Source organism: Leptinotarsa decemlineata, unplaced genomic scaffold, assembly GCF_025532065.1.
Source record: "Leptinotarsa decemlineata unplaced genomic scaffold, Ldec_3_MD MMD2_P_RNA_scaffold_9, whole genome shotgun sequence".
Lineage (NCBI taxonomy): Eukaryota > Metazoa > Arthropoda > Insecta > Coleoptera > Chrysomelidae > Leptinotarsa > Leptinotarsa decemlineata.
In genome coordinates, this window is record NW_027412536.1 from 4,976,252 (window position 1) to 4,995,791 (window position 19,540).

General features: G+C 35.3%; 1 protein-coding gene across 4 annotated transcripts in view; it reads right to left on the reverse strand.

The window, feature by feature from the left end:
* Positions 1 to 19,540, reverse strand: part of GABA-B-R2 (gamma-aminobutyric acid type B receptor subunit 2) — a 374,454-nt gene that overhangs the window by 114,345 nt on the left and 240,569 nt on the right. For all 4 annotated transcript variants that reach the window (XM_074170501.1, XM_074170500.1, XM_074170499.1 and 1 more), the window contains 4 exons: positions 12,993 to 13,130; positions 12,759 to 12,937; positions 10,619 to 10,734; positions 10,323 to 10,555 (listed from right to left, as the gene is read on the reverse strand). In XM_074170501.1, the coding sequence (XP_074026602.1) occupies positions 10,323 to 10,555; positions 10,619 to 10,734; positions 12,759 to 12,937; positions 12,993 to 13,130 (666 nt within the window). The remainder of the gene's footprint in view (positions 1 to 10,322; positions 10,556 to 10,618; positions 10,735 to 12,758; positions 12,938 to 12,992; positions 13,131 to 19,540) is intronic.

The following is a 19,540-nucleotide window of genomic DNA, read 5'->3' on the forward strand; positions in this document are numbered from 1 at the left end:
TAATAACAATGTAAATAATATAACTTGATAAATCATTTCATAAGAATGGTAGGTACCTAGAAATAAGTCATAAAAATTGTTCAAAGTGATGCCCATTAGATATTATACAGGCTTCGAAACGTCGAATCACTTCTCTCGTACAAGTCGCTCTTATAATATCAGGCGTAATATCACTGCACGCTAGTCGAATTTTCATTTTCAGATCATCCACATTCAATGGGGGAGTAGTGAAAACAATATATTTTAAATAGCCCCATAGGAAAAAATCAAGCGGTGATAAATCTGGGGAACGAGCCGGCCACCGAATTGGACCCTTATTACTAATCCATCTATTTGGTTACGTTCTATCCAGATATTCAGTAACAACCTGTGAATTGTGAGGAGGAGCACCATCTTGTTGCCACCAAATTCCTTGTCGTTCTGTTATGGGAATATCTTCCATCAACTGGATCAAATCATTTTCTAGAAAATGTAAATATCGCAATCCATTGAGATTTTCATTGAAAAAGTAAGGTCCTATGATGCGGCCATTGAACAATCCACACCTTACATTAATACCCCAAATAGTTTGAAAATTACTTTCGCGGACCCAGTGGGGATTTTTTCGAGACCAATAGTGACTGTTATGTCGATTCACAACTCCATTATTGTGGAATCGCGATTCATCGCTCCACAAAATTTGACTGAATATGTTAGGACTTTCATGTAATATTACCTGAATACAAGCAATGAATTCAAGTCGTCGTTCAGAGTCCGTGGGTTTCAAACCTTGTACCAACTGAATTTTGAATGGGTGGTATTTATTTTCTTTCAGAATTCTCTGTACAATAGATTTACTCACACCGACTTCTCCTGCAAGAGTACGGATAGAAACATGTGGATGAATAATAATATAAGCCAACATATTGATCTCTAAATCTTCAGTTCTAACAGATCTCGTATGATGACGATGCTTTATAGTAGAAGGAAATGACCCAGTTCGCAATTTTTCTACAACTCTCGAAAAAGTCATTCGTGACGGAATGGGTCTGTCTGGAAAACGTTCTTGGTATAGACGTTGTGCTTGACGGCAGTTTTTCTGACATTCCCCAAAAATTAATAACATATCAATGCAATCACTTGGACTAAACGCGAAAAGCATACTGGAGTTTTCGCACAAAGAACACAGTTACTGTTTTGCAAAGAATCACTGAATCGAACTGACAAGTAGATACAATTCAACAACATTTGTTACTATGGCATCAACAAGCATAAGCTACTTGATGAAATTGTGCAATATAAAGCAATTCACCCTCAAGTTAGTCACATTCTCAAGAATTTCAATATTATATTCAACTGATATCGATATCGTATCGTAGAGGTGAGAATAATGGTTTGTATTCAGTAGTAGTCTAGTTCAATTTAATAAAAGATATAGACTGGATTCGTGTACGAGTAAATAAGTTTTTTTGAAACTTTATATTTAAGGAAAAGTGCAATAACTCAACAACGCCGTAACCGAATTCCAAAAACCAAACATGAAATGATATCAGAATTTAACGTAGCATCTGAATATGTAATGATATACAGGGCATTCTATTTAAAAAAATGGAATTTTGGTCTGTAGCACCTACACCAAACACCCTGTATATTAAAAAATTATATCAAAATATAGCTCTTATAAACTCCTGAAACTTTTGTATGAAACATTTTTGTGTATCTCCTTCAACAAACCAGATATTGCCTGTCACATAAAATGTGGGACACCTGGTATATATCGAGACAAATTTGGAAATCAAATGATTCAACAATTCTCACCAACTTTCATTTAAATAACATTTGAATGAATTCATCTGAGGAAAAAGTCAAACTTAAAACACTTACTTTCAAATAGAATCGGTGCACTTGTCACTGGTGTCACTTTCAACGGATGCAACTAACCCATTTCGCCATGCATGGCGTATTTATAGTAAAATAAGTGATGACATATTTTAAAATGAAACAAAGAGCCTTTGTTTCGTCGCTTTGAGAAACTGCATGTTTCCGGATGCAGATTCGACATTGACAGTGATCAATGTCACCTTGGTTGTGAATATAAAAATTAGTGATGACACATTCTGAAATGAAACAAAAGAAAATCAAAGAGTCTATGTTATATGCCTATTCAGCATTGACATTGATCCATGTCACCTTGTATTTGAATAGCGCAACAAACACATGAACTCTGCTTTTTTTCCCTTTTATTTGAAGTGCTACATGTGATGCGACTATTATTAGTGAAGATACAACTTTGTGCCCTCTTGGCATCGTCTCCGTTTTTCTTTTCTCTGTCGATGAATTCTGCATTCGTTTCCCTTTCATTTGATGTGCTGCACGTTGAGATCCAACTATCATCAACAAAGATGTTGCTTAGTATCCCTATGACATACTGCGCCATCTTTGTTTTTTCTCTGTCGATAAATTTTGCATTTCTTCTTTCATTTGACGTGCTGTACGTCGACAATTATTAACGAAAATGTGGCTTTGTGCCAATCTGACATGTTGGGCCAGATTTGTTTTTCCTCTGTCAATAAATTCTGCATTCGTTTCCCTTTCATTTGATGTGCTGCACGTTGAGATTCAACAATCATTAATGAAGATGTGGGTTAGTGTCCTTCTGACATGTTGCACCATTTTTTTGTCGATGAATTCTGCGATTCTTCTTCTTTCATTTGTCATGATTTACGTGACGATCCGAAGTTTTTTCAACGATTCTCTTTGGAATTCTTCCTATGCTGTTTCACATTAGGCGCTCGATATTATATTTTTTATAGTCTACAAATTAAATCATTTGAAATGAGTACCCACATCGACCTGTTGCGACTAGTATAGCGAAAATAGGTTATGAGGTCCTTTTGGCTTCGTAAAATGAATAACTATATTTTTTGACATCTAAACGAATCCATTGATGTCAAAATCATTGGAATTGGACGACCGGAAGTGGCCTGTTTTTGACGGATTCGAAACCTTCTCACCCTTAGGAATCCAAAAATACCATATGTTTCAGTATACGATGATTTTTAATTTTTTTTTAACAAATTCTGAGTTTTGAATCAAACTTCTGCAATTGAATCACACTCGTAGTTGTTCATAGCCCAACAACTTTGAATTCCAAGTATGTTCAATGATTTTCTTCGAATGTCCTATGCTATTTCACATTAGACGCTGTATATTATACTTTTCATAATCTACAAATACAATCATTTGAAATGAGTACCGACATCGGTCTGTTGCTGCTAGTTTAATGAAAATAGGTTATACGCTCCTTTTGACTTCGAAAAATGATTAAATATGTTTCATGGCATGTAAACGAATCCATTGATGTCGAAATCATCGAAATCGGACGACCGGAAGTGGTCGTTTTTTGATGGCTTCGAAACCTTCTCACCCTAAGGAGTCCAAATATACTATGTTTCAGTATACGATGATTTTTTCATTTTCTTTGTCAATAAATTCTGCGTTTTGAATCAAGCTTCTGCAATTGGAATGAACTTATAGTTGTTCATAACTCAATTCCAAGTTTGTTCAATGATTTTTGTTGAATTTGCAATTCTTCCTATGCTATCTCATATTAGGCGTTGAATATTATATTCGTTACGCCATCTTTGTTTTTTTCTCTGTCGGTACACTCTGTATTCGTTTCCCTTCCATTTGATGTGCTGCACGTTGAGATTCAACTATCATTAACGAAGATTTGGCTTAGTGCCTTTCTGACATGTTGCGTCATCTTTGCTTTTTCTTTGTCGATGAATTCTGCATTTCTTATCTTTTCATATGACGTGCTGTACGCGACGATTCGATCATTATTAGTGAATATACAACTTAGTGCCCTTCTGACAGTTGCGCTATTATTTTTTGTAATAACTTATTAATTTCCACAAACCCTCACCCACGCCACCACCTCCCTCGCTGACTACGTCACTTTCAAGGTTTTAATGTTTTATCTCTATCATTATTATTATTCGACCCACATTTTCCAGTTCAATTTCATTTAGCACAATCAATCGAGCGATATTTGATTTCTCCATTCTGATTAGCTGACCAACACTACTCTAACAGAAGTATGGTTGAGTGTTCCACAAGGTTCCGTTCAGGAGTCTGAAAATTCGCATATGAAAAAGCATGGACTTTAGTCATTTCCTGATGATGCTTACTTGGTTAGCGGAACGCGTTAAATGATAAATGACTGTCATATTGAAACACGAAAAACCGTTACGACAATAACGATGAAACGATAACGAATAAACTCACGGAAAATGGTCGAAAACGCACGAAAAACGATCGAAAACGCACGCAAACGATCGAAAACGCTCGCAAAACAGTCGAAACGTTTGTAAAATGGTCGCTTTCCCCATTTTCGAATGTTAACTCCACAATACGTAACTCCTCGACACCTTTGGTGCCATCTCCTTCTTCTCCTGATGATGCTAACTTGGTTAACAAAGATACGAGACTTAGTGTCCTTCTGACACGTTGAAACGCTAGACTTCTGTTAAACCCACATGTTTTTTTTTTCTTAAATGATGTATTTTGAAACGCCCTGTATACACATTAATATCATATTTTAAACCGACAATTTTTTTTCTTAAATGATATATTTTGACGCACCCTGTACACTTTGACGCGATATTTGTTTTCAGTGATTAATTTTGAGATACCTTGTACACATTGACGGATCGCACGTTGAAAACTTACAGCCTCGTGAAACTTATGTTTTTTTCTTAAATGATGTATTTTGACGCACCCTGTACACTTCGACGCCATGTTTGTTTTCAATGATGTATTTTGAGATACCTTGTAACATTGAGGGATCGCACTTTGAAACGATTCAGCCTCATTAATCTGTAATGTTTGTTCTTCAATCTGATTCATTATTATTAATATATCACTTTCGCGCTTCCAATTTTCATCGAGTCGTTCACGATTAATTTCAAAACCGGCAACGCTACATTGCCCCATAAACAACGATTTATTGTACAGCCGGCAACACCTACTTGCGCCAGCAACCGGAAAAACCTCCATACCATCTTCATCTCTCTTTGCATCGATTACGTCATACGCGTCTCTCGCTCCTTCACACACATACACATTTTTACATGAAATATTAATTATTTCCCAAATCTAATTATATTTTCCTATCTTCAACAAGATATTGACGATTACATTCTACGGAAATAAAAAAAAATGCTGGCAAGTATAATGAATGAGTCAATTTCGGTCCCAACAAAACTAACGCTGTAAATACCCAACATTTGCAGTTACTTTCAATATCGTACGTTGGTGTAGAGGCTAAGGACAATATCTACCGCGCGGACGATCCAAGTCCGAGGGCAGAGTACTAATATACCGGGCATAGTTTCAGAAGAACCTCGGCAAGTTTACCTGCAAATTCTGGAGAAGACATTTTTACTTTAAAGCAACACGGAGGTTGGAAGTACAAATATCGCTGAAGGCTATGTGCAGCAATCTCTTGCAAAAAAGCAAAAAATTTCGAACCTAATTATGTGAGTAATTAAAGTTAATGAAACTGATTGTAATCAGCCAAGTACGAGTATTTCCGAGGGATACCAGCTGTATAATAATATAGTTGGTGAAAATATTACGAAAACAGCTCTCAGTTCTAAACCACTGCTCAAAACTGCACGTTTAACATCACTATAAATAATTACTCTAGCAGAAATTAAAAATATGTAGGATGCAAATATGAAAATACCGTCCCTATGAGTTATACTGTACCTACTTCTCAGTTTTAGTTCTTTAATAAATTTTGTTTGTAAGTTTCATAAATGAATTATTTTTTGGTAGTTTCATGAATAAATTATTTAAAAATTTGAGGGAGGCGGAAAAATCATATGCATAACATGGGGGTAAAGTGAATTTTCCTCCCTTGAATGATTACTGCTCTCCCCTACGCGTCGGGCAGTAAACTTCATTCTCGGGAGGAAAAGTAACACAGCGTCGAGCAAATGGGTAAGCCCAAACTTTTGTTGCAATTTTAAGACAAAACAAATTCCTATGTTTTTGGAAACAAAAGTTCTAATAAAGTGCAATACGATCTAACTGTGTAAACCAAATTCACAGCAAGGTTTGTAGACATGAGGCTCTTGTAAAATATACATACCTAGGATAATTTTAATAGACTAAGCAGACACTCTTCGCCTATGACTTGGCTTTGAGTTGCATGTGCCGTAATCAAGTTACGTCATTTTCAAGGACAAAACACAAGCACTACAGAAAAATCCTCAAGGCGCTCTCAGAGCAGTGCCTGTGCGAAAGTAGCGATTCACATTGGATTTGAAACGGGCCCCCTTGGGACTCCGCCTCACCCATCAGGCTCCCTTGAGACTCCTTGTCACGTACCAGTCAAGTGGTCCTATTTGAGAAGTTTATCGGTATGAGAATCGAATCCAGGACGTCGACGTGGTAGGCTTTGTCCTTAGCCTTGACACCAACGTGGAATATTGGAAGTAATTGCGAATTGTTGATATGTATAGCTGTTGTTTTGTCGGGACCGAAATTGACTTATTCTTTATACTTGACCACATTTTTTTGGTTTCCGTTGAAATTTAGGAAAACTGTAACATTTCCTCGTAGAAGATAGGAAAATCCTTGGATTTGGGGAAGAATTGATGTTTCATATGAAGGTGTGTGTTTGTAAGAGTGAGAGAGACACGTAACATAGTTATAATCTTCCTCTTTGAAGATAATCACTTGGTGATCGAAACACGTGTCGAGGTGTTAAAAATAACGATTTGGTGTTAGGAAAAAACTCCAGTAATATTCATTACTATACCAAAGGTTCCAAACAGTGCATCATACGTGTGATGTAGTCGACGCAAAGAGAAATGGAGATTGTATTGAGGTGATACGCCGCCCGAGAATACCTACCACAGAGAAGCGACAAAGACGGCCATTTTGTGTCCCTTTTTTATAGACGCATGCGTCGGCTTGGTTGTCTCCACGTCATTCTCGGGCTTAGTTGTCTCCATTAGTCTATGAGCACTGAGCAAACATAATGAGGTAGGTAGTTAGTTATAAAAGGTATCTACCTAACTCGGTATACATTAAAATTATTCCATTTAAGTAAGAGTTTTCTGGAGATAATTAGTTTTGAAGAATCCATCGTGAGAGAAACAGTAGAAAATTCAGCAATATTTAAGGCACTTGAAATTAAAATTAAAACAATGCTCGAACAGGACAAGCGATGTATGATATCTACAGATGAGATGGCTTTAAAATCCAATCTGTTTTTTGATACAGAATGTGATGAAATTATTGGTTTCGAAGATATTTGAGAGGCAAATGAGAGGAATTCCATATGTAGAAATGTTCACGTTATTATGGCTAAAGGACTTTATTCTCCCTGGAAACAGATTTCTTTTTTTCATTGAATCACAGCTACCAGCAAAAAATTTACGTGATATTTTGGATAAGTGCATTTCTAAATTATCCAATATAGGTCTGCATGTTGATGGCATTGTGAGTGACATGGGCTCTAACTTTTATGAATCAAAGTCAAAGTTATTAGGGGTCACTTTAGAAGAATCTGAATTTGAGCTCGGTGGTAAAAAAACTTGTTTATATTTTTGATCCAAGTCATTTGATGAAAGCCGCTAGAAACAATTTTTTAAAACATTCATTTCATTTTGAAGGCAAAAGTACATCTTGGTTTTTTGTGCGCTCCTTTTATGAGCAAGCCATTGGCAATTTTATAGATTCGCACCAAATCTTACCAAATCACATATCAATCTAAACAATTTTGAAAAAATGAAAGTGAGTCTCACAACACAAGTTCTAAGCCGTACAGTTGCCAGTGGAATGAATGCATTCATGACAGTGAACTTACTTCCTGCTTCTTTTTTTGGTACAATACACGTAATAGAGACATTCGATAACCTTTTTGATTTGTTGAATTCGTGTTCTTTACGACATCCCTATAAATACAATAACGTTTTTGAAAAATCTTGAAATATTCAATTCAGAAGACAAAAATGTCACAAATCGAGTCAGATTTAGAAAATGTTGGATTATTTCCATGAATTGTGTAATTCAAATATGGGATAAGCTTTCCAAATCAAATTATAAATATTTAAAAACGAGACGACTCAATTCAGATTGTCTTGAAAATTTTTTTGGTGCTGTAAGACAACAATGCGGAATTAATGTTATTCCGACCCCCATACAGTTTCAAAGGTCATTCAGGTTGTTTTGCCAAAATTATTTTCACTCCAATCATATGAATTGTAAGAATGATTTAGATGATTTATTAATCGGTATACAGTCCACAAACGTAAATGATATGTTCATATCAGATGAGAATCACTTTTCTTCAGCCCTTGCCCTTCCGGATTATGATTATAAAAATGAAGATGTATGTACTCAGAATTCATTCATTTACGTTTGTTGATACCTTTAAAAAAATCTCTTCAAGTTCATACATGTTATGTGTGTCAGTCTTTCAGCACGAAGTGCAGGACTTTGGATGTAAATCGTCTGTTGAGCTATTTTAAATCTTATACTACGGAAAAAAACATGTTTGGAAATTTGCGCTCACCACCTGATGAATTCTTCAATTTTATATATCAGTTTTATATATCAGATTTTCTTCATCCTTGTGAAAATTTTTCAAAAATGTACATAATTAAGCTATTCGTGAGAATGGACATTTTTTATAGTATCAAATATACTAATAGAGATATCAATAGATTCCGTCACATTTTTAAATTAAGAGGTTTTGGTAAAATATCTTTTCATTATTTTTTTATTCGGAACCTTACTTAATTAAAACCCTCAGATTGTATCGATGTTGTTAATGAAAGTTTAAGTTGAGATTACATAAAATAACAAAAGTCACTTCTATTCATCCTTAGTGGACTTATTCATTTCAGAGGATATAAAATAATTATATAATATAAGCATTATTCTATTATCGTAACTTTATTTTAATTTTTTATCTAATGAATTGGATTCACAAAATAAAGTAATTTAATTTATTTCTTTAAAGCCAATTCATCATAAATAATAATAAATTGGCAACATAGTTGAATATTCTCTATTAATACAGCGAAAGTTTTTCAATTAGCAATATAAAAATTGAATGGGGTAAGATTCCCTTCACACTATGATTTTATATTTCACAGTAAGCCCACGTACTGTACTAGAACGTAAGAGTATGTATTGTTATTAGTGTATATCGCTGAGAGGTCATTTTTCTCAGTGAACCAGGTTGTGTATTACTCAAAATCTTCAGTTCGCAGTTGGGACACCGAACATCAAAGGATCCGACGTTAATGTCGCTTCTCTGTGTTGGGTATTCTTGGACGCCGCCAATATCAACATGTCAGGTTCAGTGTTGTCGGTTGTAAAATAAATCGTTGTTTTTGGGGTGATGTAGCGTTGCCGGTTTCAAAATAAAGCATGAGGAATTAGGGAAACGACTTGATAAAAAAATTGTATTGGAAGCGCCACCACTTCAGAAAATGTTTGATGATGATTTGTTAAAATAAATGAGTAATCACAAAAAAATGGCGCAACACTCAGAAGGGCACTAAGTTGTATACTTGCTAATAATGATCGGATCGTTACGTATAGCACGTCAAATAAAAGAAGAAAATACGCAGAATTCATCGACAGAGAAAAAACAAAATAACTCAATATGTCAGAAGGACACTAAGTCACAATTTCATTAATGACAGTTGAATCTCAACTTGTAGCACATCAAATGAAAGAAAAATGAATGTAGAATGTATCGCCCCATAAACAACGATTCATTTTACAACTGACAACACCGCACCTGTGATGCTTGCGCGGCTTGCCGTCCACACGTTATCTTTAAAACCGATCAGCTCTCCCATACTCATACGTCAACAAGGCACCTCTAACGCTCACACACACGTCCATCCTCTCGCTCTTACACACACACACCTCTTACGAAAAAACGAATTGAGGTTAGGTGAAAAAATAATTAAGCGTCGGCTTACCATTACTACTCACTTTGAATTCATCAGTTTATTATGAATTCTGTTTCAATATGAATTTATGCTAACTTATTATTAGTTAAAAAAGGTGTTCACAACACTCTTCAAAACATTTGTTTTGAACTGAAGTAATCTTTCAGAACAAAAACTTAAGAAAAAATATAAATGAAAAAATATAAAAATATCTGATACCACATACCTACTGTTTAATTTCTTATGAGCTGGTTAATCGGTTACTCTCGTTTTACTTGTACATATTTTGAGATTATTATCTGCTGAAATCGGGCTAACAAAGAGCTATAGTCTTCCAAATAAGTTTCTACTTACTATTCCAGAGATGGTTATCTCTCCACTTGTTGATAATGGTAACAGATCCGTGAGGATTGTCTGATCCAACGCACTCTCAAGTTCTTCTAGGCTACAGTTGAATTGAGGCTCTAACTTTTTCCACCATTCATAACCGTATGTTCCCATTATGATCCACTGATATTTTTTTCCGAACATTTTCAGTTTGTAAGCTTCACAGAAAATTTCCCTAGCCCATCTCTCATTGAAATTCCCTAGAACATTACGTTACCTTCATAACTGATTAATATGAAAAGATCCGAACAAATCGGTTTTACCTAAAATTATCCTTGTATCCTTTTCCTTCAATTTCATTAGGGCGCTGTTCACTTCATTTGTGAAACTTTGAGTTTCAAGGACTTGATAACTCATTGTATCCAGTTCAGCTACCAACCTAAGAGTTCAATTCAATTTTAGACAAAGATTTTCCTTTACTTTGAATATGTAATAATGATACACAAGATCAACAATGAAAGAAAACGCCCTTTTCAATATCAGATTTGTATATTGTTTTTAAAACAGCAATATGCTTTTCAAATGAGTTGTGCATTATATTTTTCTAGAATTGCACTATTTTAGTACTTTGGCGTACCATCGAAATAAATTGTCGAAACTACATTAAATTGTTAATTTTTGTTACTAGCTTGGATTGCAAGCTTCAAAAGAGGTTAATTCCGATCGGAAAGGGCGTTTTCTGTATCCACTCCCGTGAATATCACTGCAATCATTTCATCAAATCGTCGAATTATTCTGAGAGAGAAAAATTTCTGCGAAACTGATATCCAAATGTCTTGATTTTGGTTAAAAGCCCGCAAGAGTAGAAGAATCTGTGCTCGGTTTGGAAAAGATGCAATTTGTTGTGGCTAAAACTTAGATACTTTTCTACGATACAGAAAAAAACAGCAATCGAAAGAATGGAGACAATCTGATTCTCTAAGGCATAAAGAATAACGAGTTCAAAAACTTGGTGGAATTGTTCTTGCTTCAGTATTTTGTGATTGTCAAGAGGTAATTATGATTTATTTTCTGGACAGGGCTAAAACAATAAATGGGTATTATTATTATTCGATGTTACTGACCACTCTACGAGAAATAATTTTAAAGAGAAATTATAGAGAAATTATAGAGAGAAGACGCGAAAGTTGTCCAAAAGTATATTATTAATGCAATACAATACCGCTACACACAAATTGCATGTTGCCATTCAAAGAATTCGTGATTAGAAACACGAACACTCACCAGATCTGACTCAGTCCGACTATTATGTATTTCCTCAATTGAGAAAAAAATCTTAAAGACGATGAGGTGATAAAAGTTGTGACTTTCAATTTTTTGCACCTAGGCTAATCATTTCTCATTGTATACATAAGATACATATATGTATAGTCGAAGTAATCTTTATTGTGGATACTTAAAGCTATCGGCGCCCTCGAAGGCCAAAAAAACTAATACAAGAGATAAAATCACTGCCAGCTAGTCCACGTGGGCTGAAGTATTGGCCGTTCGTATTGGATGATTTTTGAAATTTACTCTTATTTAATTTGTATGGATAATCACAAAACAAGAAATCATCAAATCTCATCTGATGGTATTCTTCTCACAGATTGAATCTTCCATAATACAATACATCATCATCCTTTCTCATTATTACTGTTTAATATAAAATCCATTAGGATAAGTTTTACTAAAAAATTGTTCCAGATATTGTTTAAATACAAAATTACTTGGTTTTAAAATGTAATGGAATCTAAACATGCGATGTCTACAGCCAGACATTGCCCGAAAATCAATTTGCAACAATATTAAGGTTTTATGCCAAGATCAAACAATTTTGTTGATGTCGAATGTCAATTCGTTTTGAGCCCCGTTATTGGCATATACAGCGCATGCTAATTTGGATTACATGTCATATCCCATTTTTTTCAAGGAACAGGTGGTATTTTTTTTAATTTGATAATATAATGATATATCATTAAATCTACTATATATTGTTTGTCTGTAACGTCCTAAGTGACATCTTAGTAATTTTTCATATATGTTTACGTCCATACTTCTTTCAACCTGCCACATAACCTCACATACACTGTAAGTTGGCTTGAATTATTATTTTATAAATATGACTGTTTCTTATCCTTATTGTAGCATCCCTGATGATGATAATTAAGATTATCGAAAGCTTGGAATCTGTGTTATAAGAGTACACTAAATTTTTGGCCTGCTGCATACGAAATATTCATTATATATATTCTTATATAATCAGAAATGATTATTGAATAACAAAATTCGTTGATTCTCTTACTATATTATTAAAGGGAAACTGTTGGAAGGTAGGTTGCACTATATCGTTTACTTGAACTATACCTTATGTATACAATGTCCTCTTTAACATCATTTCAATTTGAATCGAATTTTACCAACCTATTATGTGCTAAAGAGTACCGAGGTTCATTTTGATATATTGTTCCCACTTTAGTCCAGTTGAATTGCTTCAGCAGTGACAGTCTTGGAGAATTGAATGCGTTCTCAGACGGTACTATCCGAAAAAAGTTTGGAAAATTTTCTTTTGTGAACATCGGGTGAGTATCCGCATAAGATAACTGAAATAAATAGTATGTTGTAACTATCTTTGATTAAATATAGACAACAGAGTACCTGAGTGAGATGCCAATGTTTCGAAGCTTTGGCTATCGGATCGGTAACGTGGGTACAGGCACCTCCGAAGAGCATCAGCTTATGGGGACCACTATGCATCATGTCAAAAAATGCTTTCACACCCACTGCAGCATTACACTGTGGAATAAATACACTGCAATCAATTTTCAGTTTGAAAATGTTCAGGTCAAAAAGATGTAATGTTGGAAAATACTACGCATACTGTCCACTTGAACTCTGGAGGATATACAGGGTGTTAATTTGAAAACTTTCCACCCTTAATATCTTCCTCTCAGTAAATAATATGAGAAATCAAAAAAGCTGGTCAATTTAACCGTTAAGGGGGACACTTTCGAAGACTATTTGTAGCCCTTGTGGTTCAACCCCCTAGAAAGGGTAAATGCTACCGTTAGAATTTCAAATGGGAATGGGGTCAAGTGGCACATCATTTTGATTGGCGTCCAATTCTGCTTTCAATGGTTCCCTGACTTATCATTTTTCGATGAGCGTTTTTCAAAAAATAGCGTTCTAAACTTACACATGTAATTAGAATTTGCCTGTTGTGAGATGCATTATTGTATTGACTCCTTTTATTAAAAATAGTTAGAAAATTAGGTGGCACCGTTCCAACCCTTGAATGAAAGGAATAAATGTATTATTGTTGGTTATTATCCTTTTACAAAATGAAATTAAATTTGCGAGAAAGACATTTTATCAAACATAAAGTCTACTTACGCTCATCTCAGGAACTATTCGAAATGTACTCAATTTTGTTGTAAACAGTAATGAAGTGTGTTTGTTTTTTAACTCCCTCTAACATTACAGAAAACTTAACTAGAAATTGACTGGCATGCTGCTGTAATTCATCTTTTAAGTTCTTCAATATCAGAAGTTTGTGTTTTATAAACAACGGTTTCAAGATGCCTCCAGAAAAAGAAACATGAGGGTGTTGAATACAGTGATCTCGGAGGCCATTCGACTGCTCTCTTTCTGCCAATTCATCCATCCGAAAATATCTCGTTCATCCCCTGTCGAACGGGAAGAAAATAATGAGGTGGAAATATAACAGATCCTTCTTCAAAAGTTCATTACCTTCCGCATTGGGTTTCTAGCTCGTGAATTATAAGAGGAACGATAGTCTCTTCAAGCATTTCAACGTACAGATTCCCAGTCCAGTTTTTTTACAGAAATAATGGTTTTCGTCACTCCCATAGCGACAATTTCGTCTATTAACATTGCCATTCAGAAAAAATGAACACTCATCACTGAAACAGATGTTTAACAGAATATTAGGGATGGCATTGACTTGATGTTACATGATTTCACAAAACTTTATTCATCTATCATAATCACCACCGTGGAGCTCTTGAAGAATCTGAATTTCATAAGGATGAAATTTATGCGTTTTCAATCCTTTTCTCACAGTCTCGCATAACATTCCCGTCTATTCTGATACTGATCGTGAGGAGCCAGTTTCGTAAAAATTATCGAGCAAATCAAGCACATACCGGTGATTTACATTACGATTTGGATGTCTTTTGTTAAAAAGACATGCCGCCCTTCGTGCGCACTTTCCAACTTTTCCACAAATTATAATCATTCCAATTCTATCTTTAGGAATGTGAACCATTTTTACACTTTCATACACTTATTAGAGTAATCACTAAATAGCCCAACAGGTACAACTGTATGCACCATACTACCACATCGTTCAAATTTGGGAACCAATTTTTTGGCTGAAAACAGAACTTTTTTACAGCAGAAACGGCAAAAAAGGACAGCTATCTGAACACTTTCTGTGATGAGGATGAAAATTCAGCATTTACTAAACACAACTTTACTACCATCTACGTTTGACTTTCAGACTACTTTTTGATGAAAATGTATTGAAGCTAATGGCTAATGTTACCCCTAATAAAGAGTTGGAACGATCCCACCTAATATTCTTACCAGTATATAGTTCCACAAATAGTTCTTGAAAGTGCCCCCCTTGACAATAACATTGACCTGTTTTTACGATTCCAAATATTTTCAACTGCAAGGAAGATATTGAGGGTGGGAAGTTTTCAAATTGACACCCTGTATAAGTATAATCCAATACATGGGGTCTTATTTGAAAAATCATTATACTTGATCTAATTGTTTCAAATCGGATAGAATGAAGTCGGGGTTCGAATGTCTATACCGTATTTCACCATTATCGATTTATACGTTTGAGTTTGCCAATCCTCCCCCCACCATTTGACCTTGACCTTGAATGATGTTACATGACCCTGAGCTATGACACGTCATATGACCCAAATACTCTAAATGATTTTGAGCTATGAGCACGTGATATGATCTTGATCTTGAACACGGATTTGTCCTTGGTACATGCCCTTGAGCCTGAGTGACCTTGAATGTGACCTCATAGATTTACCTCAGATTGGAGTGGGAAGAGGATTGTGCCCTTATGAGATCAGTCGAACAAAGGGTTCAGTCCGCAAAAGAGCCAATGGTGGGAGGGTGGATGATGATCCCCAGGAGGTCATTTCAAGATCGAGACAATTAGATCAAACAAGTATACAACGAAAATGCGAGCAAACAATGAGATCATTGAACTGGTGGTTTTCCAGTAATTCGCTTGTTTTCAATCCAAATAAAACAGTAATTATTCAATTTTGTAATTATCAAAAAATTCTTGACCCACTATATATTGATGTGAATAATCAGCTGCTTCCATTGTCAAAAAGTTCTAAGTTTTTGGGTGTTGAAATTGACAAAAATCTTCAGTTTAAAGTACATTGTGATGGCCTTATACCAAAATTGCATTCTTTAGCATTCAAGCTACGAAATCTTAGCTATATTCTCAGTCTAGATCAACTAAAAATTATATACTATGCTGAAGTGGAGTCGAGATTGCGCTATGGTGTACGTTTCTGGGGTTGGTCAACCAACGCAGGCAAAGTTTTTTTGGCTCAAAAAAACATCATCAGAAGTATCACTGGTATAAGTTACATGGAGTCCTGTGAACCTTTTTTCAAGAAATTACAAATACTGACTTTACCCTGCTTGTACATAATGGAAATTTGTGTCTACGTTTTTCAAAATAAAAGTCAATTTCCTTTAATAGGCTCTACTCATACAATTAACACTAGGCCAAAAAAAATATATCAAGTTCCTCTAGCTCGAGGGCGGATTGCTCTTAAAGGTCCTAATGTTGCAGGTCCTCGTTTGTTCAATATTTTACCAACTGAAATAAAAGAAAGTAAAACATTAGAGATGTTCAAAACAAAGATTAAAATTTTTTTAGTTCTGAATGCGTATTACAGTGTTGATGATTATTTAACGTAAGTGTATGTGTGGTGTGTGCATGCGTTTTCGTGTGTGCTTCTAGTTTTAGTGTAGTAGTTTATAATTTTAGTTTTACTGACTATTCCTAATACAATTACTTATGAAATTATCAAACAGGAAAATAAAGGATTTGATTTGATTCACCTAGCGGTTGGCATTTTACACTTGTTCGCTGAGTAAACGGGTACCGTGATTCACACAGTGAGATCGAGGATCCAGCGGTGCAAAGATGTATTGCAGTGCCGCTTTCGACACTTTGACAGTAAAGGGTGTGGTGTACTCGATTCGGGGCACTCATGCTTCATAGTTGTGAAATTGTCGATAGGGGTTTCACTCGTTTATACTTGTTTGTATGAATGCTCTGTACTCATGGTCAATGGTACATGAATATCTACATACCCAAGTTCAGGTTTACTTTCCTCTCATAGATTATTCCGTGTATGCAATTTTTTATCAGGGTCGTTCCTTCACACATTTCTTTCAATATTTACTTTCATTAGTTCAATATTACTTTATTTACTTTCAATAGTCACTTGACCATGAAACCTCTTTTCCATTCTCCGCCTATGACTTGGCCTTAAAATGCATGTGACGTCACATGATCTACATCATCACCATGAAACCCCCTTTCAACTCTCCGCCTATGATTTGTTTTCGAAAGCCACCACGAGTCGATTACCTTGTGTCGCACGTCAAATGACAGCATCACGCAACCTTAAGCAGCATGTGACCTTGAAGTGACTGATAACATCAAGCGACTTCGAGTTGCGACCTTGAAAACTGAGTTTTGTCTTGGGTCATCTCGTGAAATTCATACTGAAATTTTGTCATGGTAATTTATTTTACATATGATTACAAATTTCTACATTCAAAGATTCTACACTTTTGAGTCAAATTATTGAATATTGGATTCATTTCCAGTAACAACCAGAGGAGATTTTTCATCACTGAAAATATTGTCTCCAAAAATATCAACACATTTATTTCAAATTTTAGATTTCATGTGCCCAATTCGATTTTTAAACGCTGTCTTATTAGAGTCCATAAAGTGATTGGACGCAATAAAAAATACATGTTCCGAAATCCACTCTGCGAGAGTATTGGGTGGTAGAATTTGTAATGGGTCATAATTCAAACCGTTGTTAAAAACACCCTTCCCTTATAATAGACAAATGTCCATTGTGTAGGAGCCTAATAACGGTGTTTATTACCGATGATAATTGTAAATCAACATTGTATGTATACTTCAGAGATTAAACACGATGAAATTGACCGAACGATAATAGAGAATACATGTTGCGAAGTGTGGGAAAGTCAACTCTGCGAACCGGTGTGAAGTTAGCAGCCAAAGTCAGCAGCTCTTTTTCCGAAAATACCCGAATGGTCAGTAGCGTACCGAAATCGTGATAATGTTTTTTTGGGTTCCTGATGTGCCTTAACGTAAAAGCATATAGCTATACTGCATATTCTGTATCAAGACAAATCTCATCGGCCACGTCCAAGAGGGTTGAACACACCCCCAAAATGAAAAAAATTCTTGAAGTATGAAGGAAACGAAAAGCCACTACGAAATCAATAAGAATGATTTGTGGCAATATATTCTTTACTCGGTATGAATGAAAATCTCTTCGGTCCCGTCCAAGAGGGTTGAACACACCTCCCAAAATGAAAAAAAATTCTTGAAGTATGAAGGAAACGAAAAGCCACTTCGAAATCAATAAGAATGATTTGTGGCAATATATTCTTTACTCGGTATGAATGAAAATCTCTTCGGCCCCGTCCAAGAGGGTTGAACACACCTCCCAAAATGAAAAAAAATTCTTGAAGTATGAAGGAAACGAAAAGCCACTTTGAAATCAATACGAATGATTGATTTGTATCATTATATTCTCTACTCGATCTAAATGAAAATCTCTGCCGCGTCCAAGAGGGTTAAACACACTCCCAAAATGAAAAAAATTCTTGAAGTATGAAGGAAACGAAAAGCCACTTTGAAATCAATACGAATGATTTGTATCATTATATTCTTTACTCGGTATAGATGGAAATATCTTCGGCCCCGTCCAAGAGGGTTGAACACACCCCCCAAAATGAAAAAAAATTCTTGAAGTATGAAGGAAACGAAAAGCCACTTTGAAATCAATACGAATGATTTGTATCATTATATTCTTTACTCGGTATGGATGAAAATCTCTTCGGCCCCGTCCAAGAGGGTTAAACACACCCCCAAAATGAAAAAAATTCTTGAAGTATGAAGGAAACGGAAAGCCACTTTGAAATCAATACCAACGATTTGTATCATTATATTCTTTACTCGGTATAAATAAAAATCTCTTCGGCCCCGTCCAAGAGGGTTAAACACACCCCCAAAATGAAAAAAATTCTTGAAGTATGAAGGAAACGAAAAGCCACTTTGAAATCAATACGAATGATTTGTATCATTATATTCTTTACTCGGTATGGATGAAAATCTCTTCGGCCCCGTCCAAGAGGGTTAAACACACCCCCAAAATGAAAAAAATTCTTGAAGTATGAAGGAAACGGAAAGCCACTTTGAAATCAATACTAATGATTTGTATCATTATATTCTTGACTCGGTATAAATGAAAATCTCTTCGGCCCCGTCCAAGAGGGTTGAACACACCCCACAAAATGAAAAAAAATTCTTGAAGTATGAAGGAAACAAAAAGCCACTTTGAAATCAATACGAATGATTTGTATCATTATATTCTTTACTCGGTATGGATGAAAATCTCTTCGGCCCCGTCCAAGAGGGTTAAACACACCCCCAAAATGAAAAAAATTCTTGAAGTATAAAGGAAACGAAAAGCCACTTCGAAATCAATACGAATGATTTGTATCATTATATTCTCTACTCGATCTAAATGAAAATCTCTGCCGCGTCCAAGAGGGTTAAACACACTCCCAAAATGAAAAAAATTCTTGAAGTATGAAGGAAACGAAAAGCCACTTTGAAATCAATACGAATGATTTGTATCATTATATTCTTTACTCGGTATAAATGGAAATATCTTCGGCCCCGTCCAAGAGGGTTGAACACACCCCCCAAAATGAAAAAAAATTCTTGAAGTATGAAGGAAACGAAAAGCCACTTTGAAATCGATACGAATGATTTGTATCATTATATTCTCTACTCGATCTAAATGAAAATCTCTGCCGCGTCCAAGAGGGTTAAACACACTCCCAAAATGAAA